Source organism: Microtus pennsylvanicus, chromosome 1, assembly GCF_037038515.1.
Source record: "Microtus pennsylvanicus isolate mMicPen1 chromosome 1, mMicPen1.hap1, whole genome shotgun sequence".
NCBI lineage: Eukaryota > Metazoa > Chordata > Mammalia > Rodentia > Cricetidae > Microtus > Microtus pennsylvanicus.
In genome coordinates, this window is record NC_134579.1 from 35531162 (window position 1) to 35558064 (window position 26903).

Here is a 26903-nt window from a genome sequence, read left to right on the forward strand (position 1 = left end):
TATGTATATATTCCATACTTTCTTCATCCATTCTTCTATCCTACTGCACGTACTGGCTTTGTGGGAGCCTAGGCAGTTTGGATGCTCACCTTACTAGACCTGGATGGAGGTGGGTGGTCCTTGGACTTCCCACAGGGCAGGGAACCCTGATTGCTCTTTGGGCTGACAAGGGAGGGGGACTTGATTGGGGGAGGGGGAGGGAAATGGGAGGCGGTGGCGGGGAAGAGACAGAAATCTTTAATAAATAAATAAATAAATAAATAAATAAAGTAAATCCTTTTCAGATATTTAAAAGACTAGATGACTCTCCAGGAGAGACACAGCCTGGGAGATGTTAAAGGGTCCTGCACACAGAAGGAAAAATTGTCCCCATTGTCGCAAACCCTCAGATGCCTGGGCACACATTAGCGTGCACCACGTGACGTGTGAATGTCTGCGTCTACACTGGCTGATCCTGGAAAACCCCATGGCCCAGTTTTCAGGTCAGGGGGATTTCAGCTTGATTCTTGACAAGTTTATGTCAGAACTCAGAGGCTGTGAGCACGTACTTGCCTTGTGTGATGTTCCACGATGAAGCTGGAGCCAAGTTTTCAAGCTTAGTGATGTTCAAGGGAGGGAAAGGAACCAAATGAGGTCCCTATTTGAAAAATACATTTTTCATTATTTAAATTATACTATTGATAGTTAAAAATAATAGCTTGGCCTGAATTTACTTTATGTATAAAAGTAAAACACAAGATAATGGCTCGGTGGTAGGGAGTGGAAACAGAAAGCTGTGTCAGAGGCGCACTGGAAGCTCCTCTGCTGTGAGTGAGGTATACGGTGTCAGAAGCAGACTATGATAAATCTACTCAAGGCCAATCTCAAAGAAACTGCTCAAGTTTCATCCTGAGGAATGAAACAAAGCCAATGGACCTGTCAAAAAATTGGAATTTTAGGAACATTTAAGCCATTTAAAGGCAAGAACAGAGCAAGAAGGAAAGGGAGCCTGACCAGACCTTTCAAACCAAGGAGCCCAACAATCACATCCATAAGTACATTAAGCAAATGAGGTTGAGCCCCTGAATTTAAAGACAAAGTTTTTTCTACCTGATAAAGGGCCACCAAAATGGTAAAAACAAACCAAAATCAAAATAAGCAAACAAACACAAACAATATCCGATAGAAACCACCAAAGTTAACCTGAAACATTTTTTCTTAATATTAAACACAATAGATTCAAGAATAAAGCATTCTTGACTGATAGTGTTTAGAAGCCACTTTGACACTAATAAGGAAGTCAGCTCACCAAGAGGCTAGAGCCATCCTGTATCTTTGTATACTTAATAGCAAGGCTCGCACACACAGACAAATCAAAGGAACCACAGAGCTCATAGACCAAGGCAGCTCTCCACTGTTCCATGAGCAGCCACGAGAACCAGGTGATACTAGGACTACACACACCTTACAGGTAAGAAACCTGGAGGGCACACAGAGGTCAGAGCACCAGAGCAGGCGAGCGGAAGAACTGTGCTTCTCACGTCCAAACTCATGCTCCCTGCAGTCAGTTATGACCAACTCTAGATGCGCTCTCTCAATCCTGCTCGATGCTGTAGCAACTTCAAGTGCCTGGGTCAGCCATGAAGCGGGACGCATTAGCGCTGCTATTAAACCAGTTTAACTGTATCTACCGAATCCCATAATCCCCTAAGCAAAAAATGTCAGAGACTCGTTCACAGTCAAACATTCAGCTTACAGGTAAATTTCTCTGGACAGATAGAGGGAAAAGATTGGGCCTCTACAGGGGTTACTCAGTGGTTGCACGCACTCATTAGTGCACACTTGGATAGACACGAGCATTAACTATACCCATCCCCCATAAAACATCCATACCCAGACTTCCAGAAGTTTGGAGGGGATTTGGCTTGTTCCCTTGCAAACTGCATTCTGAGGCGGAAATCCTGAGACTATGTGGATGCACTGAGTGATAGGCTACAGTTTTGTTGTTGCCAACTTACCGTCTCAAGGCCTAGGGACGTGGAGATCATAGCAATCATCTTTATTGAACATGCAGCATCAACAAGGAATTATAGATACACAAAATAAAGATTTTCTGTGGCGAACATAGCTTTTTAGTCAAAACCCAATCTGTATTCTGTCTATGAGGGGTAATTAGTCTTCAATTCCAAAATACACATTTTATTTATGTTTTGGCCACAGCATGGAGCATGGCTAAATCAGAAACAAAAAGATTCATTTCTTATGCAGCTCTGCTTGCTTCACCACTTACACAGAAGATTAGCCAAAAATCAAAGAAAAAAAGTTTCTATGTGCAGAAAGCCCTTCCAATTGGCATGGCATCTCTCTAGAAATCAATTGGGAAATAAGAGTTTAGCTATTATCATTTCCTAACGGTACCCTGAGAAAGTCAATCCAAAGAGGGATGTTGCCTCTTGATTCCCTAGGAAACATGTACCAAAATATTTAGATATGTGTTGTAATAGCAGTGACTACATATACATTTCAACCATGTTCTTTCTATCATGTTTGCAATAGTCCAGTATCACCCAAGGCAACTCTTACATACGTTTTGGTTACATGACTGTCCCTTCTGAATTACTGGGCTGCTCAGTGGGAAAGGATGAATTTTACTTCTAGAGTTTTCCCAACACATCAGTGGTAATGACTTCAAAGACTCTGAAATGTAGAAGAGGCTGGAAGAATAGAAAGGAAAACAGGGTTTCCCTATGAATGGATATGACGATAAAGCAGAGTATGGGGCTTAATATACGACATATTAGGGATTAACAGACCATAGGTAGCAAAAGAAGTGTGCGGAAAGGTAGTGAAGGCACTGTAACTCTGGTCCCAGGGGATCAGATGCCCTCTCTGGCCTCTGTAGGCACTAGGCATGCACATGGAGCATAGATAAACATGCAGGTAAGACACTCATACACATAAAAACCTAATAAACATTTAAAGATTCTGTTACACACATGAACTCAGAGCAGCTGTGGTTACTGCATAAGACCAGTACAAGACCAAGCCGATTAGAAATTCCAGCACAGATAGGATGGGTGCGTGAGCCCTCATCCCTAGGTGAGAAGCCACTGGGGGAGGAAGAATGGCTACTGGTAGGCTCCTGTGCCCCAGTGGGTGATCCCACACTCATGCATAGACGGGCAGCACTAATTGGACTCAGTGGGTTTAAAGTAATAAGAAATAGGAAAAAAAAGAAGACATGATGTTGGGAGGGAAATTGCTGAGGGGATTGGAAAGGAGGAGTAGATACGATGAAGATGTGTTATATACATCATGAACCTTTTAACGAATAAAATATTTAAAAGACACTCATGCATCTAAACAATTTTCTTCCCTCAGATTTTTATCTATTCAGTCTTTTCTTCAGAGTTAGGACAGAAGTAGGAGATTCTAGATTTTATTAGAGGCCTGAAGAGTGACCTGATTTTGAACAGGCTGCTGCCGTGATTGGGGTACCACGGCTATAGTTCAGTCCAAGCTACCCAGCTTCTCGGAACACTGGGTGCAGGCACGTGGCCTCTGAGAGCTCCTCAGTTCTCAGTGAGAAAGGGGGTCCTGCTGTATCTAGCAAGACCTTGGGAGCTGGGCTGCTGGTAGCTCTGCATCTGTTGTTTTGTTAACCATCTCAGGACAAGGCTGCCCTTTTTCGTGTACAAAACCTGAGTATCTTGGCTTTACCAGAGTCCAGAATTAATCAACACTTGTCCCTAAATCAGTACTCAGATGATAGGAAGTAGGTATTTGTGTCTTGGCCATCAGAGAAAATGGAAGAAGATGGCAGAGTCCACTCTAGCTGATGTCCTGTGACAGAGGCAGCTCATGGTGTTCTCCCAAATGAGGCTGGTGTTCTCTCTGAGGATTCGCTCTTAAGTTCTCTTTGTTCAAATGGTGTGATCATATCTAGCAATGTGGGAAGCCGTGATGGTGCATGCAGACACCTCTGAGCTGAGTGTGGGGATCCGTGGGTAAAAAGAGATATCAAGAATTATAGGACCTCAGGGGAGAGTTATATAAGCATCTGGGCCACAGAACGTTGTGGGGTTAGCATATGAAGATGACAGTTCTTAGGAAGACTGGGAAGTTTCACCAAGACAGACTGGTAACAAGAGTGTGTGGGAACCCATGGCTGTGCAAATGTGTGTGAAAGCACACTATAAAAGTAGCCTGTAAAAGATAAGGCATGAGGTCAAGATCTCCCAAACCTTCTGCCAGCTCTGGACCCTTCCCTCTCTTTGGAAATGCAGTTTTTCCTTTCATTTAATTCATCTATTTATTTATCTAGAGGGAACCACATCTCCTTTTGCTCTCCATGTGCCCCTATGCAGTCCTACGAGTCTGGAAGTCCCAGTGGGTGATGTGATGTAAGAAACAGATTGAGACTTTCCATTTCCAGTGTGAGGTGTACTTAGAGCTCACCAGGTTACAGACGAACAGGAGGCACTGTACCCCTATTCCGTAGCCGTTGGCTGCAAATGCTTTTCTCAGAACTGAGAGCTGTGAAGTCAACGCAGTCACTTGTTATACAACTGAGGCCATCACCAGAAACGAGGGCCATCTCTACCCACAAATTATTCATTAGATAAGATTAAGTGTTCTAAGTCAAAGAGATGGGAAATAGGGAAGGGTCAAGTCTCAGCCTGGGGGAGAGGAGGTCAGGACTTTAGAAACCCTGTCTGAAGATACCAAGAGATTCCGCTGGACAAAACTGATTTACCAAGCTGCCTAGGAAGTCAGTGCCAAAGCTCCCTGTGTTGGCTAGGGTGGCCAGCATGTGGTTACTCAGTTTGGGCTCATGGTCATTTACTGAGTTTGTTCTAGTTCACAGATTCTAAGTGAAGATCATGACTTGGCACACTGAGGGTTAAATAAGAATGAGGCAGGACAGGGCTGTGAGGAATTCTTATTGGAACCCAGAAATAAGACCATTCAGGGTTCCCCGTTTTAGAGCTCTCCCTGTCATTGCTGAGGACATGGCTTAATATTCAGCAAGACGTCTGGGGGCGGAGGGATGGCAGTTCTGTGTGCTTGTTTAAAATGTATATTTATAGAAAACTTTTATAGGACTTTTGACATGTTTGTCTCCCCAGATCGTATCCAGCATGGAAAATGCAGCTGTCGGGATAAATCGTGTGATGTCTCAACGACTGCCGACATTTTAAGAACTCGGCTCTTCTTGCACCAGGGTCTGCAGGGTGGAGTCCCGGAGCCCGCAGACCTATGCTGTCTGTTCCTTGAAAGAGGGCAGAACTGCCAGAAAGCTCGTTGTCTTAGTGAGTCGGTGCCAGTCTTATGAATGGCCTCCGTGGCCTGTCTTCATTCACACATATTTCTGCCTTTTGAATGCTGGCGTCATTTCCCTTTCACATGTACCAGCATTTTATAGGCAAATAACATAGAATTCTCCATAATTAAGGATGTTAGACTTCTTTTGATAGTTCCTGTAGGCACAGATTTTGTGAGATATTTGCTAAATTCATTCTCCAATCTTCTCCATTATTTGGCTTACTGGATGTTAGTAAAATCCCCTCCAATCCCCCATCAGGGCCCTTCTGTGGCCTTACTTTATGTTTTCCCTATGGCCTTTCCCTCCATTCTCTGTGGACTCTGATCTTGCCAGGATTTGGAGCCAAGGTCACCGAGGGGTGGAATTTGCCTCACCTCTTTCTCTAGGGACTCTTCCCCACCCTCAGCTTCTCATGGGGTCAGTAACCACCAGCCAGTCACTAGAACGTATCGAGGAAATGCTTGTTTTATTAGGAGAGTTTAAAGATGGCCCAGAGTGGATCAGAATTTGGAAGGGAATGCATGTGTGCAGTAGCTACAGTGTAGCAGTCTGCTCAGATTGAAATATTCGCCCTGTCTGTTGGATGTAAAACTTATTACACTTAAAAAAAATTCAATTAACTTTTTAATGAAAATCTAATTCTATTAAAGAAATGGGGCACTTTAAAAAACCTAACATCTAATAACTAACTCACGGTTTCTGAAGTCTAGAAAGCTCAGATTCCATGGGTCTATAGAAGTGACTTTTAAAAAAGGAAAGAAAGAAAAGCAAAACACAGAAAGCAGTTTAGTTGCTTTAGTGGAGGAGCAGAGAATGGCATCCCCAGAACAAGTAAGTCTGCCTGTTCAGAGGCAGAGAAATGGCCCATAGGCCAATCAGGACAGGAAGTTAGCTGGATCAAAATGATATTTTAAAAATCCCCATGTATAATTCATTCTGACAGAACCAGCATCTTGTTTCACAGCTTCCTTCTCCAGCAGATAATGACCAGAAGAAAGAACTTTGGAAGGCAGAGGGTACAGCGGCCATAGAGGCCGAGGAGGTCGCACTGGCAGTAGAGGCAGCACTAACATTGTAAGAGAAGTGTATTAGCCTGGCCCATTTCTGTGTCTTCCTGAGATCACTGGATATATATATATATATATATATATATATATATATATATATATATCCATACATCTAACCACTGGCTGCTTTCTACAGAGCATTTCAAACACAGCATATTTGACTTGTTGAATTTTCAAATATAAGACAAAAGAATTTCTATTATACATTGCAGAGAATTAAACATAATATCCAGAAAGACCATGCAAGAAGACTGCCTAGAATTGAGGTCACTGTCTCATTAGAATCTACACGACAGCCTCTTTTTTTCTAGGCTTTTTCTAACCGTGTGCCCCCCTTTCACTATCCTGTCCCCACTGTCACACCACCTGCCACCCTAATTACCTATCTGTCAAAGGTGTATTGTTAGTCTCATCTATGGCTGTCACCCGTTCAGTGACTTCTGCAGAAAAGAACAAAGTTAGCATCCTGCCGCTCCTCTCTCCCAGAAGAGGAGAAATCCAGTGACGATTATTCTTAGTAATTACAATAATCTAGGTGAATATACAGCACTAAGAAGGGTTAATATAGATGTCCATTACTCTTAACTGAAAAATACCTGAAGTCCATTTAATTCCTTAAATAGCACAATATGCTTGTATCAGGCCAAGTCAAACAGGTCACGTGTTTACAAAGCAGGATCTCTGAAAGACTCCAAGGCTGGTCAGGGGGGCATTTCAGCCGAACCAAGCTGATGGTCATAGCGTGATGATGGGCAGGACATAGAGGATGCCTAGGACATGAAGCTTTAGGGATGCTATGATAATTTCAGACCCACCTGTCATTCATTACATGGTTGCCTTTGGGCCACAGGGAGACAACCAGTAAGAGAGCCCTGACTCAAGTCATGGGCTCAGGAGTCACTTGACTGCTGTGGGTGCAAATGGGCCCCAGGTCAGGCTGGTTCATGATGATGACAGTGGAACAGACAAGGCGCAGTCTAAGCCTCTTTAAGATTTGTCTAAAAGTTAAAATCAATTGTAAAGGGCATTCTAGCCTACAGGCACTAAGGGAGCTGTGGGAAGCACTGGAAATGAACATTCAGGGTAGCCTCTACTGCCTTCAAGGCTGAGTGCAAGCCACATCAAGAACTATTGTTGGAAGCTCATCTCATAGAATGGGCAAGCTCTCTGACGGGCTCTGGAAGAGTTTCCCTGGGCTTGCTTTTCCACAAGTGTCATTGACATGTGTGCTCAGATCTCTCTGACTCTAAAACATAAGACTGGTTTCAGGATTCCCGAGTCAAGGAAATCTCCACCCTTCTGGCACAGCGCACTAACATTCCAACAAATCTGGTAGCACTAAGGGCGACTGATGACAATCTGAAAACTACAACTCTACTCAGCAGGAGGATCACACAGTGATATTGGCTGGTTCCATGAAGGGAAAGAGCTTTTTATTTGTTTGCTTGTTATTTGTTGGTTTCGAGACAAGGTCTCACTATGCAGTCCAGGCTGGCATGGAACTGGCCATGTTGACCAGGCTGACCTTGAACTCACAGAGATCTGCCTGCTTCTCCCTCTCTTTGCCTCCCAAGTGTTCCCACTATGCTTGGAAGAAAGATCATTTCTGAAGGATGAGCTTTTGGGTAACCACACATGGCTGGGGATATGGCCCAGTGTGTAAAAGGATGGATGAACAAGCATAAGAACCTGAGCATCAGTTTTTAGCACCCACATAAGACCTGTTCATGTAGTGTCTATAATCCCAAGACTGGGAGGCCTTGGAAGGTAGATTCCTGGAGCTAAATAGTCACCCACTCTAGCCTAATCAGGGAATGTACAGGATCAGTGGGAGACCCTGTCTCCAAAGGAAAGAAAAAATAAGGTGGAGAGAAATAGACACCATACATTGACCTCTGGCTTCTACAAGTACATACACACATGTGCATGCAAACACATGCATGTGCACACACAACAGACACGCACACACAACAGAGACACACACACAAGCATGGAAAGTGTACAGAAGATTTAGAATTATATCCTTTAGAATTAGCTATGAAGTATAGAGGAATTTGCAGGGAGGCTTCCAGAATACAGATCCCTAGAGTTTTTATAAACCAGAATTGATTTCTTGCTTCTGTGAAATATTTCCAAGTCTTCTACAGCCCTGTGTTTGGTGTCAGGATACTAGAGGTTAGAGCTATGTGTGGTCCCATAAGTACAGAAGACCCAGAAAATGTCTGAACCAAGAAAAAAACTCAACAAAGGTCTTATGGACTTGCCAAATTGCAGATGTATAAATGAAGCACAAAGGTCTATTGTTAGCCGGACTTGGGATGCTGCCATAATGTCTAGTTTTGCTATTCAAGAACAAAGGGACCTACAGGTAGGTCACTGTGGGAGAACAAAAGAGGAATGTTTTCATGCCAGCCATGAAAAGGTTCAGGCATGCAACCCTCATTCTTCTGGTGTAGAAAATAGCCAGTATCTGCAGGATGCTTTCCTGTCTCGGTAAGGAAAAGTCAATATACGGTTCCATCTCCCTTGGGTGACTCAAAGCCACAATCTATAAAATTTAAACATCCATCTAGAAATCTCTTGGGCACCTTGGGGACTAGAACTCCCTCTTGTACATCAGAACAGAGGCTGGGCCATGCTTATGTGGCCATGCTTGACTGTTTTAGTTTTCTATTGCTGTGACAAAGCTCCATGACCGAGGCAACTTAAAAAGGAAAGAGTTAAAGGAGTTTACAGTTCCAGAAGGTTAGAGTCTGGATCATCAGTGTGGAAAACATGGCAGCAAGCAGGCAGACATGTTGCTAGAGACACAGTTCAGAGCTTACTTCCTTATCATCAAGGAGTAGGGAGAGAGAAACAGAGAGAGGAGGGGGAGAAAGGGAGTAGGGAAAGAGAGAGATAATAGAAATGGCTTGGGCTTTGAAACCTCAACCCCCCCCCCCCAGTGACACACCTTCCCCAACACCTCCTATTTCTTTCCAAATCAAGATCAAGCAGTAAAATATATGGTCTATGGGGACCTCTTGGTCAAATGACCACACACACTAAGGCACAAAGTCAAAGCCATACCAACAGTGAGATTGAAACCCACCATTAAGAGAAAACCCAGGCAGGGTGGGGAAAGACCATGGGCCTTTAGGATGAAGCTTCATGATGCTGGCCAGCTTCACTGTCTGGTTTTCAGATTCGGTAACTGAGTGAGGCATTAGGGCAGCTCCTGCACAAGGCACTCTTTAGAAATAACTGGTATAAACAATATTTTTGAAAATGTGCATTATTGAAGGTAGGAGCCCAGACACTATCTACAGAGATATAGCAGAGAGATAATTCTTAGGGTGCCATGGTGCTTAGTAGATTTATTTCCTCTGGTTAGCACCCCGTGTGTGTGTGTGTGTAAAGTCTGGATATACACGTTTGTGTGTGTGTGTGTATAAAGTCTGGATATATACATGTGCATGTGTGCGTGTGTGTGTATATGTGTGTAAAGTCTGGATATATACATATGTGTGTGTGTGTGTGTAAAGTCTGGATATATACGTATGTGCGTGTGTGTGTAAAGTCTGGATATATACAGGTGTGTGTGTGTGTGTGTGTGTGTGTGTAGTACATGTGCTTGTGCAGGCCAGAGGTCAACTTTTGGTGGCATTCCTTGAGAGCAGTCTATTTTATCTTTGTGAAACAGCCTATCACTAGGACCTGGGACACATCCATTATACCAGACTGGCCAGCCCTGGGATCTTCCTGTTTCTACTTCCCTGGAACCCCCAATTCTGGAATGATAAACACAAACCACTGACCAGTTTTTTTACTTGAGTGCTGGGGATCAAAATTCAGCTCCTCAATTGCTTTACCAACTGAGCTGTCTCCTCGGCTCCACATCCCTAGTCCTGTTCCTGATTCACCGGGTAACAGGGGCTTCCTTGAAGTTAAGGCTACACTCATGTCCTAAGACACTGGCTCTGGCCATTGTCTGAGGCATATAGCCAGCCCTCCGTGTGCTCCTGCACTATAGTGGCTGCAATCGCCACTCTGCCGTCCTCTGCTCCCTGCACAGGAGTCCTGCCCTGGCACCTTCTGCCTTCTCTGGGGTTTCTGAACACATGCTCTGTCGATGCCTTCTGGGGACCTTCGGGGTAGGGAAGACTATGGTGATGGCTGACTAGTGATTTCTGGGGAAGCATTAAATTCCCCTATCAACCTTTCTAAGATTTCTTTCCCTCTGTCATAAGTCCTGCCTGGGTGTTTGCTGGAATGATGGTAACATAGAGCTAAGTCAATATTAACTTACAATAGGCATGAGCAGGAAATAAAGAGAAACCACTTGCTGAGAGACCACTAATGCACAGTCTGGCTGCATGCAGAAGATTCAATTTCTGCCCAGGCGTGAACCCAGAGCCTGGCTCAGCGCTTTGTGCAGAGTGGTGTTCCATTCATTTCTGGATTTGTTGAACAGATGAATAAGAGGTGTGTTAATCAGCCAATCTGATAAGTAGTGATAGACAAGGAATCAAACCTAAGTCTGGACTCTAGTCAGAAGATAAGAACATGGTTGGAACATTAGCAGCCCTAGGAAACAGGAATGAAAGGGCAAGGATGAGTCTGGGCATATTGGATGTGGCATACAGGTCGGCTCTCTCTCAAAATGTAGGTGTTAGGAAATCAGACAAATAAAACCAAGTGTTCCGCAGGATGGAACCCATAGCTGCCCCTGTGGCTAGATACATCACAAGCCCTTGGGGATAAATCAGCATAGTATTAAATGGATTCCTAATGACTCATCGCTATACTCATAGACAAAGCATCCCTCAGCTTTCATCAGGGAAGTGTCCTCTGGCAGTAGATGTTGATTAACACAAAGACACACAACCACACAACATGTGGAATGTGAGAGCCTACAGAATGCCCAGCCCTAGCTGGGATGTCTATATCATATACCTTCCCCCCAGGATTCAGCCATCACCATGGAAAAGGAGAGCAGAAAGACTTGAAAGTCCAGAGGAAGTGGATAATTGCGATGAAACATTTTTTTCTGGACATGACAGTTCTTGCCCATTTGAATTCATAGCATTCAGGACAGCACACAATCCAAGATAGACAAAATCCTAGCATTGGAGGGGGTGGGACACATTGGTAGCTACTGAGAGAAGGGGAGTTAGTTTTTGTTAAAGGTGTGGCTCCCTGGTAGGGCGGCAGTTCTCAACCTATGGGTCCAGACACCTTCGGCAAACCTGTATCCACAAAAACCATTTGTATTATGATTCATAGCAATAGCAAAACTACATCTATGAGCTAACGATGAAAATAATCTTGTGGTTGTGGGTCATCATAACATGAGGGACTGTAGTTAAGACAGACAGCATTAGGAAGGTTGAGAGCCACTGCTCTAGGGAATGGCCTTACACCTGCGTGTATCTGTAGCACAAATTGGACTCAATGGGTTTTTTAAAAAGGACAGGAATTTGGAATGGCAGGATGCAAGAACATGGATCTGATCAAAATACACTATACATAATTCTCAGGGAATTCATAAAATACTATTTTTAAATGGCTGCCAGGGATGGAGAAAAAAATGTGAACTCAGCTTCAGGTGATCGTTAATTTGTGAGCCAGTGACGCTGCAGATGGGAAAGAACTCAGGAAGGGGACAGGGGAGAATGCTAGGACACACCTACACATCGGAGCATTAAACCAATGCTGGGAACATTGGCAGGGTTCTGCTGCAGCCCAGGGGCGGGGGCAGTGGCATCACCCTCAGCCCAGGGGCCACTTAGACATCACCTGATACTAAGTTCTTAGCGCAGTTGCTCTGTGCGGTACTGTCCTGGGAAGGCGGGGACATTGTAGGAGTCACTTTCTTAGCTGCCTAGAACCCTGCTCATGTCTCATGGAGGGAAAGTCTCACAGTCTGGAGTCAGCTGGAGAAGTGGGCTGGAGCCGGCTCCCTCAGTAATGTGTATAACACACCTTTACCTGCAGGAACTGGGTAGCATTTTATGTCTGGAACTTTTTTTGAGAATTTTTAAAATTTTTTTTTTGTCTTTAATACATCCCAACTGCAGTTTCCTCTCCTCCACTCCTCCTACTACCCCCACACCCCCTCTCCCACTGATCCACTCTTCTTCCATCTCGTCTCAGGAAAGAATAGGCCACCAGAGATATCCACCGAGCACAGCATAACAAGATGCAATAAGGCTATGTACAAACCCTCATGGCAAGACTGGGCCAGGCAACCCAGGAGGAGGAAAAGAGTCCCAAGAGAGGACAAAATAGTCAGAGACCCCGCTCCCATTGTTAGGAGTCCCTTAAAAACCTCCGAGCTGAAACCGTAACATGTATGTAGAGGCCTAGTGCAGACCCACGTGGGTTCCATTACTGCCGCTTCAGTCTCTGTGAACCCGTATGATAGCTGAAACCTACTTTTAAAGGCTACCACAAAGGACCTGCTGTACTTCAGTGGGTGGAATGTTTTCTAGACTGCAGGAAGCCCCAAGGTTGAGTCCAGCACATGCCAGTATTGCAGGGTAGATGTGGGAGGAAGTCAGGTACATAGTAAGTTTAAGCCGGCCTGGGTTACACGAATCTTTGTCTCAAAATAAAAAACAAAACAAGATATCATATCTGAGATGGGAATAATTGATAGAACTCACAGCTCATGGATGATAGAATTTTAATGATTTTTAGTCGTTTGTTCTTCATTGATGGGAAATTTCTGCTGTGTAATTTCACATTTCTGAATTTAGTATTATGAAGTAGATAGCTACTATAGCTTGGTGCTCATCTATATTTTTTCATAGGTGAATTTTATATAATTTTTCACAGATGGAATTTAAGGAAAATGCAGCTCAGCTACTTCCTAGTCTGAGACTATAAAAGATTTTTATTCTACTTTACGCTTTTTGCCTACATGCATGTCTGTGTACCACCTGAATACTTTTGTCCTTGGAGGCCAGAAGAGGACGTCACATCCCCTGGAACTTGAGTTACAGGTGTCTGTGAACTGATATGTGGGTGCTGAGTCCTCTGTTAGAGAAGTCCGTGTCCTAAACCACTGCTCCATCACTCAAACCCCTAAAGAGAGACTTTAAAGAGTTACCTCACTTCTTTGGGTTGTATTGTTTGTAATAGTTTATATTATTTTATTACTATACTATTGTTATTTGATAGCCTGAATCTTGAGGTTCTAATTACATGAATCTGGAGGCTGGGGTGCTGTCCTCAATTTTGGGAGGCTAGTGCATTTTCTGAGTGCTTGAAGTGAGAAGAATGTTTTATTTGCTGTGCATTTAGACCAGCAGGAAACAAACCTGGCTAACTTACATTAGTGTGACATGTCTGGACACCTTCGAGGTCTCTAATAGTGTAGTCTTTTCTGATATGAACCGAGCAAATAGTGTGATATAACCGCCTATTGTTAGATGGGGGCTACATATGGGAGAACAATCTGCCCCTTTTAAGGAGGTCTTAGAGAGAAAGGGAGCTCTGCTAGGGATCTTGTGGTGGGGGCATCGTCGAGGAACTATGCCAAGGGGATCATAAAAAAAGATCAAATTAGAGGGGACACCATGTCTTGATTTATCTTCCCGTGTTCTACATTCAACTCTGAAATTATTTCAAACACTTCAGATTGATTCAGACAAGAAAAATGACAGAGCTTGTGCTGCCCTCTGCTGGTCATTGCTACACATAGCAGGAATGTTCAGGTCTCAAAAAGAAAATGATTATTATGTTTTCTGATTAGTGTTCACAGTGCTGGAAGTTGCCACATGTGCCACATAAGTCTCACCCAGCTAGGAACTCTGTGAGCTACAACAGAAATCTGCCTGTAAGATAGAGATGCCTTCTGTTGCAATGTCATGGGAATAACAAACCACTAAAAAATGGATTTAGGGTCCACTTTAGGAGATGGAACCCACTTCTGACACTATTAATAGAGGCCTAAAACCCAAGACTTGATACATCATGGGCCCTAGGGAAAACCCAACTACTATTCTGTTAAATTAACATAGCAATGAAGCAACTCCTAACTACTGTTCCACACACAGATTACTAGATTGTTCAACTTCATCAGGATCTTTGGGAAATGGTAATTAACACAGATACTCACAACTGGACGATGTGCAGAGAGTGAGAGACTTTGGAGCCCTCAGCCCTAAACAGACTGTCTTTACCTCCCTTCAAAGTTCAGAGATCTATGTGGGACGGGAGGGAAGACTTTGGGGAAACACCAAGGAAACAGTGTCCTCTAGACACAGCAAGGCTGATGCACATAGGAAGTTAAAGAGATGGAAGCAGCACTCAGAAGACCCGCACCAGTCCAAACCAGACAAAAGTCCCAGCACAGAGAAGGGGAGGTGACATAAAGTCCTGCTCCAAAGCAAGAAGCCATCTGCACTTGATAACTGATGGGAAGGGGAACGTTAGCTTTCTTCAATGTAGTGTCACTGGGTGTACCAACCACACTCCAGGGCAGGCCAACACAAACGGGCTCTCTCTCTTCTCTCTCTCAGGTTCCCTGGTGCTGGAACTGCAGGCATGCGCCACAATACCAGCCTTCCACTATTTTAATCTTATTTCATATGTGTGTTTGGCTGGGTGTGTATCGCACCACGTGCACACAGGAGCTCACGGAGGTCGGAAGAGGGAGTGAGATCCTTTGGAAGTGGAATTAAAGGGGATTGTGAGCCACCATGGGGGTTCTGGGAACTGAACACGGGTCTCTTGGAAAAGCAACAAGTGCTCTAAACTGCTGAGCGGCTGAACCAGCCCGACTTTTGCATTTCTTAATATCACCAAAAGTCAGTATAGAAATAACTTTAGAGTGGTTTCAAGGCAACAACCAGGTTCTGTCTCCTGTCACCTTTGAGACGGCTCTGGTGAGTCTAAGTGCAGGACAGTAAGAATCCTTTATGTCCATTCTATGACTGCTGGTGCATATGACTCTTCCTTTTTATTATAGTAGGGATGTATGCCAAGTGTGTGTGCTGTGTGCAAGTGTGTGCTCTGTGCATGTGTATGTGCATGTGGTGTGTTCATGCATGCGTGCATGTGTGTGTGCGTGTATGTGTGGTGTGTGTATGTGTGGTGTGTGTGTGTGTGTGGTGTATGCCAAAGGTCAACCTTTAGTGGTACTGTCCACTTAGATTTCTCAAGACAGAGTCTTTCACTGGGACCTGAAACTTGCTGGTAAGGCTAGCTGGCCAGCCAATGAGCCCCAAGGATCTGTCTGTCCCCACCTCTCTAGGACAGGGATGACAGGCATGTTCCACCATGCCCAGCTTCTTACACGGCCTCCAGAGATTGAATTAGTGTCCTGTGCTTTACAAGAGCCATCTCTCCAGCCCCTGTGGACTTAGCACTCTCTGGCATATCTGTCCTGTGAGGAACTATCGCCAGCCAGGCTGCATTCACATTCAGAGGAGAGGAACAGTCTGGGGCAGCCAGGGGCAGCTGGGGTGTTCTCTGAGCTCTGCCAGTGTCCTTCAGCTTCTTACAGCCAAAACAGCAAAGCTGAGAGTTTCAGCAAACGGACAGACGGATTAGAGGCGAGTGAAGGAATGGAAATAAGGAAGTGGTTGAAGCAGACAGCGAGAGTTCTGCCCATCAGAGATGATTTGCCTTCTCTTTTGAAGACTCAGAGACATGCTAGGACCAATGCTAAACTCAGGAGCGGTGGTGAGGGGTCGGGCCCACACCCTTGCAGAGAAATATAACAGCAGGTGCTCCCTCCTGGTAGAAGGCTGGCCTTTCTCTCTGAGTTTCAAGGAAAGGGCCCAGTGGCTGGCAATAGCATACTTGACACAGACAGTCTGGAACCCAGCCCTGACCGTTCGGAATTTCAACTGCACTTCACGGCAGAGGCGGGTGATGGTGCACATAGAACACACATTGACTGTCTTGGCAGGAGCTGCAGCTGCCCAGACACGCACAGGGTCCCTGGCTCCTACCCACTCATGCTGTGTCTGCACACCAGGCCTCAGGCTCCACACTCCAAGAAAGTCTGGATTCAGGAAATGCATCAGTTAAATGAAAGAATTTGTAAATAAATTTGGTGATATTGTCCAGTCTCATGGAGGAAGGCAGTCCTAACACCCCCTCCCACATTGACGGAAATTGAGATGTTTGGATTCATGAAGCAAGCCAGTCACAATGCGGAAAAGGGTAGATGATTCTGCTGATGGGGGTCCCTAGGGTTGTCACATTCACAGGGAGGGAAAGTAGCTCCTGCCTTCAGTTTCTGCTCTGACTGCCTCTGTGTGGGGCAGTGGCACAGAAGTATAAGTCAAATGAATAATTTCCTGCCTATCAGGGCAACAGAAACCTCACTGGGACGCCGTAGCAAACAGGCTCAGCTACACTGCTGGCCAGTAAGTTCCAAAGATTTGTCCGTCTCTGCCTCTCCAGAGCTGGGATCACTTGCACTACCAACCTGACTCTTTTTGTGGGTGCTGGGGACCCACTCAGGCCCTCATGCTTGTCTGGAAAGCACAGCTGAACCTTCTCCACAGCCTGGCTACATGTTTCTAAGTTTGATGCCAGGAACAGTGGATACAAAGATGGGTTAGACATCATCCCTACATTTTGAAATTGTCTTAAAATCTCCACGAGAGCATTGTAAATCTGGATGCACTATTTTTATTTTTTCTTTTCTCCAAATCCCCCTCTTTCCTGATATGACTTGGTATCTTGCCACAGAAAAGTTCAAATTGATAATTATTACCCAGCATTGCTAACAGCAGTGATAATAAGTAGTAGGGTTTGAAATGGTGTGTGCATTCCAACTCCCAGCGCCTTCACCGCTGCTGTTGCAGAGGGCACAGGTCCCCGCTGACAGGCCTTGCCCAGCAGGAATAGGCCAGGGAAGGAGGGCAGGCAGGAGCATGTGGGGAGAGGGAAGGAGGGAGCGAGTGCATTTAATGTGGAGCCAAACAGCGCAAGCAATAGGTGCTGTCCAGTGAGCAACAATTAAGGCACAATTACGGCCTCTGCACTGGGATTCTGATAAGCGGGTGGCAGTGCCTGGGAAGCTGCCAGATAGACAGTGGCTCCCGGCAACTGCATCCCCTCTGATGACGCAGGGCTGCTCTGGAGGGAGGTGTAAATGAGGACTTTGCTTTGTGTGTGGAGACAACCCCACAAGAAAAAAACACCAAGGAGGACAAGTGGGAGGGAGCCGAGGAAAGAGCATCCTCAGTGAGGTCCTGGAAAGGGGCTGGAAAAGCACCTGGCTGTCCAGCAACTTACTGTGGGGTAGGGGTGGGAGCAGAATACGGTGTACTTCCGGATGATGCCGTTCAGCTTGAGCGGGGGCAGCCAGGACACAAAGACCATGGAGGCTGAGGCTGCTGCCGCCTTGACGCCAGCCGGAGGACCTGGAACTAGAAAATCCGGGGTTAGTCCCAGGGTGGAAGGAGCCTTGAATGGTCGCCCAGGTGACAACCCCTCCCCCAGTGACTGTCTGGTGGCCTAGCCCCTCTCTCTCTGCTCAGCTCTTTGAGGACCAGTGTCAAGGGTCCCAGTGTTCCTTATTTATACACCGAGTCCTAACCCCATGACTCCAGGTGTCACTGTATTTGGAAATAGGATCTTTAAATAGGCGAGGCCCTGCTGAACGCTCAGCAACAACTGGGCACCTATGCCATTTTCTCTAAGGTGAGAGGGAAATTGGGAAGGAAAGGGTAGAAAGAACATTAGACCTGGGAGATGGGCTGGGATCCTTTAAAAGAGGGTCTGGGGGCCAGAGACAGTGGATGTCAGAGTCTTCCTATCCTCAAGTGAACTGCTAGGCCAGGATGGGAGTGGGAGTAATGGCAGGGGTGAGCAGTGAGGGCAGGGGTGAGGGGTGGGGATGAGGGTGAGGTGAGGGGTAAGGATGAGGTCAGGGTGAGGGGTGAAGGTAGAGGTAAGGGGTGGGAATGAGAGTGAGGGGTGAGGAGTGAGGGCAGGGTAAAGGGTAGGGATGAGGGTGAGGGGTAAGGGCAGGGGTGAGGAGTGAGGGCAGAGGTGAGGGTGGGGATGAGGGTGAGGGGTGATGTCAGGAGTGAGGGGTGGGGAATAAGGGTAGGGGTGAGCAGTGAGGGGTGAGGATGAGGGGTGGGGATGAGGGTGAGGGGACAGGAGTGAGGGCAGGGTGAAGGGTAGGGATGAGGGTAAGGGGTGATGGTAGGGGTGAGGGGTGAAGATGAGGGTGAGGGGTGATAGCAGGGGTGAGAGGTGAGGGATGATGGGTGGAGATGAGAGGCAGGGGTGAGGCCCGGGGTGAGGGGTGACGGGAGGGGTAAGGGGTAGGGATGAGGCCAGGGGTGATGGCAGGGGTGAGAGGTGAGGGGTGAAGGATGAGGTGTGAGGCCAGGGGTGAGGGGTGATGTCTATAACAGGATGCAGAGGACACATGGCCTGTTGTGTTGTTGGCTTCTATCTACTGCACAGGGCACATTCCCACATTCTGAGGTTCTAGAATTCTAGGAAGGTCTGATGTCTTCACAAGATACAAAACCTCCAGTACCTATTGAAGGGCTACGTGACTGGTGATTGTGTGAACACACAGACAGACACACACACATATGCACGCACACACCATTTTGGGGTTCACTAAGATACACTCACACTTGGACATACTCTGTTGTGGTTTGAATAAGAAATGTTGGTTCTCGGTTGGTAGCTCTGCTTAGGAAGCTGTGGGAAGTTTAGGAGGAGCAGGTTCCCTGAGTAAGCAGTGCATCACTGAAGTGGGGGGCATGTTGAGAGTTTGCAACCTCTTCCTTTCTGTTTTCGTTCTTGGCTTCTTGTATGAGGAAGCAGTGTGATCAGCCAGATTCCTTCTGCACTGTGGATTCCCCGACTGCTCCCATGCCTTCCTCACTGTGTCGGGCTCTGCTTTTGGGAGCCCATACAAAACAAACCTTCTTCCTGACGTCACTTTTGTCTGTAGGTTTTCTCACAGCAATAGAAAAGCAACTAATACAAGCTCAATGCTTTTCAGTCTACACAAAGCTCGGGATACTGGTAGCCAAAGGAGTCTCAGATTCTGTCGTGGGTGTCTTTTACCCTCACTCAGCTTTACCTTTCGATATCTCACCAGCGAGGAGCTGCCCTGGTGCCACGTGGGGTGGATGCAGAGATCACACAATCCATCTACCACTGGCCTCAGAGGCTCACAGGCATTAATGATAGGCTTAGTAAATATTTAAATTTAAACAGAGTTGGCTCTAGGTATACATATACTATGTGTACTTTTTCATAAAGGGATGGAGGTTGAGTTTAGCGCATGCCTCAGAGTGAAAATAGCTACTGAAAATTAATAGATCATGTTTTGTTTGTATTCTTCCCTTGTGCAGCTATGCTTAGGTTATAGTTTGGGCAAATAAAATGATATTAAGATTCCACAAATGTTTCGGAATTTAGAATTCATCCACTCAAAAGAATAAAGCTGCGTAGTAAGTCACTTCTTATGCTCTTTCAACAATGACAACTGTGTACATTTTTATTGAACTGAGGGTCCTGAGAAGTAGATCTGAAAATTCAACAGTTTTCACCCCAAGAGGATGGCCATGGAGACGGCACTACAACATATGGATCTGAGACCTCTATGCTTGGACCTTTGGAAATGACCAGAGGCCTGAGAACATGTCTAGGAGTCTAAGAATCTTTTGGGACTGAGAAACTGAACAAGTGAGTTGTTCTCACTGCACCAACACCTGCTTACATTAGATATGGAGTCTCTAATGGTGGTTGGCAAGGTCCCTGCTGTGATGGGTTAGTGTTTCGTCAGCCACAAACAAGAGTCATTTGGGAACAGAGAACACCAACTGAGAAAATCCCTCCATGAGAGTCTGTAGAGCCCTCTTTCCGGTCAATGATTGATGTGGGTCAGTCCATTACACTGTAAACAGTGCCACCCCTGGGAAGATGGGCCTCGCAGAGCAAGCCATGAGGAGCAAGCCAGTGAGCAGCACTCCCCCGGCCCCTGTATCAGCTCCAGCCTCCAGGTTCTTGCTTTCGGTTCCTATCCAGACTTTCCTCAAAGATGGAGTGTGATGTGGAGATGGGATAAGTCCTTTCCTCCCACAGGTGTTTTTGGTCATGGTGTTTTGGTCACAGCAACAGAAAGCAAACTAGGGCACCTGCCATTTCTAAGTTATGAAATCTTTTGTGTTTCCCTCTTTCTCTCCAGTCTCTATTCCATTTCACTTCAAAAATGCCAACTTACCCTAAATCAATACTGACATTCAACCTGTAGTTCTCTTTGACCCACAGCACCAGGATGAGGGGAATTCACCTCCTCCATGGGGTCTTGTAGAGACATCTACAGTCAATCACATCTCCATACTCTACCTGAACCAGGTATAAAAGCAGAGATCAGTGGATGGGCAAGTTAGACCTTAGGCCTCAGGGACAAACACTGAGACAGAAAACTACCATTTCTAAAACTGGATGATTAATTAAAAATTGATCCCAAATTTCTTGTTGATAGGAGCTGTGGAGATCTTCCCATTTCATTGGATTTCCGTAGATTCTCCCGAAAAATGCTAATGTCAAATTTTATGCTATAGATCGGTTTCTCTTGAACAATAGTGATGCTCTGAGGGAGGGGAGAGCAAATAACGAGGTACATAGGGAGGGGTGCAGCCTTCTGTATGTCAGCCTGAGGTGTGGTCACTTCATTTCTGCTCTCCTACATACGTCAGCATGCTCTGAGGGGTGTAGCAGCTTGGTTCCCTCTTGCTCTGAGCAAGTGAGTTGCTCTAGGTCTTGTGGACAGCAGGGCACAGACACCAGCATTCACACAGCTCGCTGACACATTTTAAACCATAGTTCCTCTCGTTTAGGACTTAGCTTTGTCTATAGCTCAAGGCACAGTGACTTCCCAAGGGCACTGCATTTTGACTTCAGATTTCCTGAAATGACCAACGTCATTGAATAGAAGTCACGAACAGCTGCATACTCTTGGGAAGAATAGTCTGTGAGTTCTAGAAAAACCAAACCTAGTGAGGACTGACATGCGTGCAGACGCCTCTGTGTAAGGAGGCCGGGAGAGTCAACAGGGGTAGGCGGATGGGACTGTGGGAGAGAGAGCAGGGCATGGCTCCCCTGAGGGGTGATCAGGGTGCAGGCAGCAGAATGCACCCTCTGGATGTCTGGTGATGGTGAGGATGATGGACAGGGGGTGGGAAGGAGAAGGAGGAGGTCCCATCCTTGTATCCAAATCTGAGTTCTAAGCTTTGCTTCTAGGGCAAATGTGGGCTGGAATCAAAGAATAGCATGCTTGGGATCCATGCAGTGGAGGGGGCAGAGACATCAAACCTGCCAGTACCAGTGGGTGACAGAATGGGCCACAGTGAGGGCTCTCCTCCCTAACTTGCCCCACTTTCTGGGGATCGTGTCTACACAGCACCTGGGTGCTGCATGTCCTGGGTCAGCCTGTGTCTGGCATGACCCGGTGCTGGGAAGCTTCTGGAAGGCCTCTTGGACATCCATTAGATACTACTTATTTCTTCCTTCACTGAGGAAGAAACTAACTGTCTTTATTGCTCTGCTGTGCACGGAAGCCGAAACTGCTCCTCAAACAGCTCCGACAAGGACACAGGGAATTTCCCTCAAAATAAAGAAAACTGCAGGCCAGTTTGTGTGGAGCTAGTCTGGAGTCAGAAAGGAGATAAAACCTACCTAGTCAGCATGAATCTTTGTAGGAATTCATTTGTTAAAAAAAGCCACAAAGCTTTGAATTCAAGCCTTTCTAAAATGATCCAATTCATGTGAAGTAAGACTTAGGACAGTCCATAATTTTTAAGGAAAAAAGCTGACCCTGGTAGTAATTGAAGTTATCTGAATAGAACACAGAACACTCAGCAGGCATGTGAGCTCTGGGATCAAAGGTGACTTTAGTTGAAACAAACAAACAAACAAAAATGATTAAAAAAACAAAGAGATAGAAAAAGAGGAAGAAGAGAGAAGAGGGGGGGATAGGAAGAGAGGTAGAAAAGAAGGTGGGATGGAGAAGTGGGAGGGGGTAGAAGGAGAGGAAAGAGCGGGAAAGTATTTAAGGGGCAGGATCAGGATCAATCAATGCCTACATCAAGTGGGGTAGGAGGGGGAGGACTGACTCCTGCTGGGCTGTGCAGAAGGGCAGTGAAGACCAGAGTGAATGAGGCCAAGAGCAGACTGGTGGACGAAGGCCCCCGGCAAGCCTTCTGACCTGGATCTGCGTTTCCCATCCAGTGCCCACACGTCTATGTCTCACCATCCTCTTTGGTGCGGGTGAAGATCTGCTCACTGCGGACGCCATCCCCTGCACGGGTGAAGGCCAGCACCTGGATACTGTAGTTGGTGTACTTCTCCAGTCCATCCAACTCCAAGGAAGGCTGAGTGGTGGTGACATTCTTAATCTCGCCCAGCTCTGGAGGACAAAGCCAAAAAGTAGGACCTCATTATTGAGCCCGTCACACCACCTGGCTGACCTCCTCCCTGTCACACAAGTTACCACCTACGGTTTACAAGAAAAATAATCACCTGTATCAAAATGTCTGCAAAATACAAACCAAAACAAACACACCGGGAAATAGTAATTTACTCTTGATAAATCAAATTCCAGTGTCACGATGTCACCCTGGGAAGGACTCACACCAGCAGATAGCTCTATACACCTCTCATTGGTGAGCTATCTCTATATAGCTAACAGCTGTTCACTGTGAAACTTTTGCAACGTGAGGATTCCATATACATATGAAATATACATAAATATAAAATAAATGCATATATTTCATTCCCCCCTCTGTGTGTGTGTGTGTGTGTGTGTTAAACTTTTGCCAGCTTGACATAGCTAGTATCATCTGGGAGGAAAGAACGTCAGTTGAGAAAATGCCTTTTTCAGATTAGCTTATGGGCATGTCTGTGGGACATTACTTGATTAATGATCAATGTGGGAGGGACAAACCTATTGTGGGTGGGGCCATCCCAGGCAGATGGTCCTGGTTAGCTGAGGAAGCAGGCTGAACAAGCCATGAAGGACAGGCCAGTAAGCAGTGTTTCTGCCTTGAGGTTCTGACCTGACTTCCCTTCATGGTGGACTACAAGCTGTAACCTGAAATAAACCCTTTCTTCTCCAAGTTGCTTTCCATTGGTGTGTTTTATCGCAATAATAAAAATCAAACTAAGATATCACTTTTACATGTGTGTAGGTATACACTTGTGTGGGGTGCACATGAACATGTGTGTTTTGATGTTTGGAACCATCATGCCTCCATCTGTGTGTTGTTGAGAGCTCTGTCCCTGATCTATTGTTGAGGCAGGGTTGCTCAATCAAACCCACAGCTCACTGATATGCCTGACCTTGCTTGCCGGATTGCCTTGGAGTCCCCTGTTTCTGCCTTCTAAGAGTGAAATTACAGGTAGGTCACTATGCCGTCTGGCATTACATTGGTTACAGGGATCTGAATTCTGGTACTCATGCTTGTATGGTGAGAACTTCAACAACTGAGCCAGCTCACAGGTTCATCATTTATATACGTTTTAAATTCTACTATAGTAGATGCAGATTTTTAGGTACTCAAGTTAATCTCAAATATCCGAGCTAATGAACACGTACAACTTCCATCTCTGCCCAACATCATTAACTATAGTCACCTAGGTATCCACAACTCAGCTGGCTTCCACAACTAAACCTGCATCTTGGTAAACAAAAGAAACTCTGACTTTGAGGGGTGATAGGTAAGTAGTTTGGCCAGTGGTGGAGGACTTTCTCAAAGGGTCTGTGTATCAGGATTTCAGGATGTATTTGCTCAGCAATATCGAGGCACTCCTGACCGTGTGTGCTGCCTCACTATGACTGAGCAGACATTGAAAGGAGGCTTGCGTTGGAGTTGATCTGAGCGGCTCAGCACATACATTTTACCTGGGCTGAACTCTTCTCTGCGTTACCGCTGAAGTGGCAGGTGATGTGTGAGAACCTCAGCATGTGCTAAATCTGCCTTACTTTCCTGAGTGGGCTCCAAGAGTGCTATTCAGAGCCGGAACACCGTGCCTCCACCTCAGGCAGAAGGCACATGGCAACGGAAAGCAAGTGGAAGGATGTGGCAAGTGTCTACACAGCTGTAAGGCCCTGAGTTTTGAACAGAAGCCAGTCACTTCCAGAGTCAGTGGTGGAGCAGGAGGAGGCCTGGGATCTCTCTCCCAGGGTTAGGTGTCTGTGAGAAGTAGTTAGCACCATGTGACTGCCATCTTATTAAAGCAGGACTAAGGCGAGTGGCAGGGGCCCAGCAGACACTGGCTGGGTTGCTGGCTACAGTAAAGGATGCCTTTGATATGTTCCAAAAGTATTGAGAGCTGTATCCGTGATCAACAGAGGTGGGGACACGCCAGGTATGCTTCCTCGGGCACAAGCACTGCCCATGGGACCAAGATGCACAGATCAAGCCAGCTCAGCTGTTCATGACTCCACAGCCATAATTTGACAGGCAGGGAGCTAAGGGACAGAAAAGCCTTGCCAGGACAAGGCTAAGATCCCCAAGAGCCTGGACTGTGGAGTTGGGCTGGATGGCCTTACATTTACCACACAGTCTTGGATACCGGTCCTGGATACTTGGTAAACACAGGGAGATGGGACTAGAAGCATGTGCTTTGACTGGGTCACTGTAGCATGTTGCCCATCAGCATCCCATGCAGAGGGTCAGATTATGACATGTGGTATATGTGGATGGTGTGTTTAATGCACACGCAATGCCTGTAAGAAGGATTTGTCCTGTGTGCTGGGTCATGATGTGCGTGTTGTATAGTAACCGTAGTATTTACACTGCGTGTAGGCATATGTGGCATATGTAGTATGCAGTGTGTGTGTGGCATGTGTGATGTGTGCTTCTGTGGGGGAGTTTAGCAAAGTAGTGTGCACGGCATATATGGTGTATGTGGTATTTATGGTATATGTGTGTGGTATTCATTCTGTGTGTTGTGTGTGTATTGTGGTATGCCTAGCATGTATATTGTGATATGTCTGGTATGTGGAGTGTATGTGTGTTGTATGTGGTATATGTGATCTATATGTGTCTGTGGTGTATACATGATATGTTGGGAGTATGTGTGGTGTATATAGTTTGTATGGTGTGTGTAATTTGTGTGGCATATTTACTATATATAAGTATATACATACATGCATATATGATATATGGTACATGTGCTGTGGGCTATATATGTGTATTGTGTATATGGTGTGTGTTATATGTATGTTTCATATGGTGTGTTCAAATATGATGTGCATGTGTGAAATGTTCTCTAGGTCTGGTTAGGTCAAGCTTTCTCATGCCACTCCATGCTCAGGCTCTGTGGGATCCAGGACAGCAGAGTTGATGCCATGATAATCACATGGAGTACCTTGCTGAACCAAAGTGCACCTCTTAGAGGCAGCCTCAGGCAGAGACTGCTCATTCTTTTCTGGCCTGGCCAGACCCAAAAGAATCACACAGAAACTATATTAATTAAGACACTGCTTGGCCTATTAGCTCAGGCTTCTTATTAACTAACTCTTACATCTTAAATTAACCCATTCTTATTATTTTGTATTTTACCATAAAATTTACTGGTAAGGTTCCAGGGCATCTGTCTCCTTTGGCAACTACATGGCATCTCCTCAACTCTGCTCGCTCTCTCTCTCTCTCTCTCTCTCTCTCTCTCTCTCTCTCTCTCTCTCTCTCTCCATCTCTGTTCAGATTTTCTGCCTGGCTTTACTCTGTTAAGTCATTGAGCAAAAGCAGCTTCTTTATTAAGCAATGGCAATAAAACATATTCACAGCACACAGAGGGGAATCCTGCATCAGAGGCCCTCAGGCAGTGCTTCAATTTCTGATGTTTCCTTCCTTAGCTTTTGGAAGTCGTGAGTAGAATATCTGAAATGGACACTAATCTCCACTGGCTTGGCCCTGATCCTCTGAGTGGAAAGAGCCATTCCTCAGAACTGCCTTTAAAAGATGTGTGGCCATTCCAACTTTAAAGTTTGGTGTGTATAAAGACACAATGTGTAGAACAGTCTCCTAGGCTATGCTGTCAAAAATGGATGATCACAGACATTTTGTTATTCTACACTATGTTCTTTAAAGCTTTTATTTGTGTGAAGACATCAGTTGCTAACTCTTTTGTTTTGGCCCCTGTTTTGTGGGTAGCATCTGCTGATTTGATCCACTATTTGGCCACTACTTGCCACCACCTGGCATTAGTGTCCTGTTCCTGCTCATTAGTCTAAAGCCCTCTGAGCAAGCCCTACTCTCTCCCATCTTACAAGCTAAGAGATGCTCAGTTAATTTGGGTCTACTGTGGATTGTGAGTCTTCCTAGGCTGTCTCCCAGTGCAGAGTAGCGTGGGAAGCCTGAGACTCCACTTCAAAAGGAACTAGGCCTGGCAGATAGTTCTGGAAACACAACCCCTAGAATACGCACAGTAGAGGGTCATACACTGGCAGTGACTCAGCGGAAGAAAGCATTTGCTATTGTACCTGCACTCCTTCATTTGGTGACAACAGCGGAGCCATCTGTGAGGCCCAGTGTGTTCCT

General features: G+C 45.8%; 1 protein-coding gene across 1 annotated transcript in view; it reads right to left on the reverse strand.

Annotated features, from left to right (window-relative positions):
* Positions 1-26903, reverse strand: part of Dscam (DS cell adhesion molecule) — a 556660-nt gene that overhangs the window by 67895 nt on the left and 461862 nt on the right. Inside the window, exons 19-20 of the mRNA XM_075961310.1 lie at positions 22610-22765; positions 17614-17747 (exon numbers count right to left, since the gene is read on the reverse strand). Of these exons, the coding sequence (XP_075817425.1) occupies positions 17614-17747; positions 22610-22765 (290 nt within the window). The remainder of the gene's footprint in view (positions 1-17613; positions 17748-22609; positions 22766-26903) is intronic.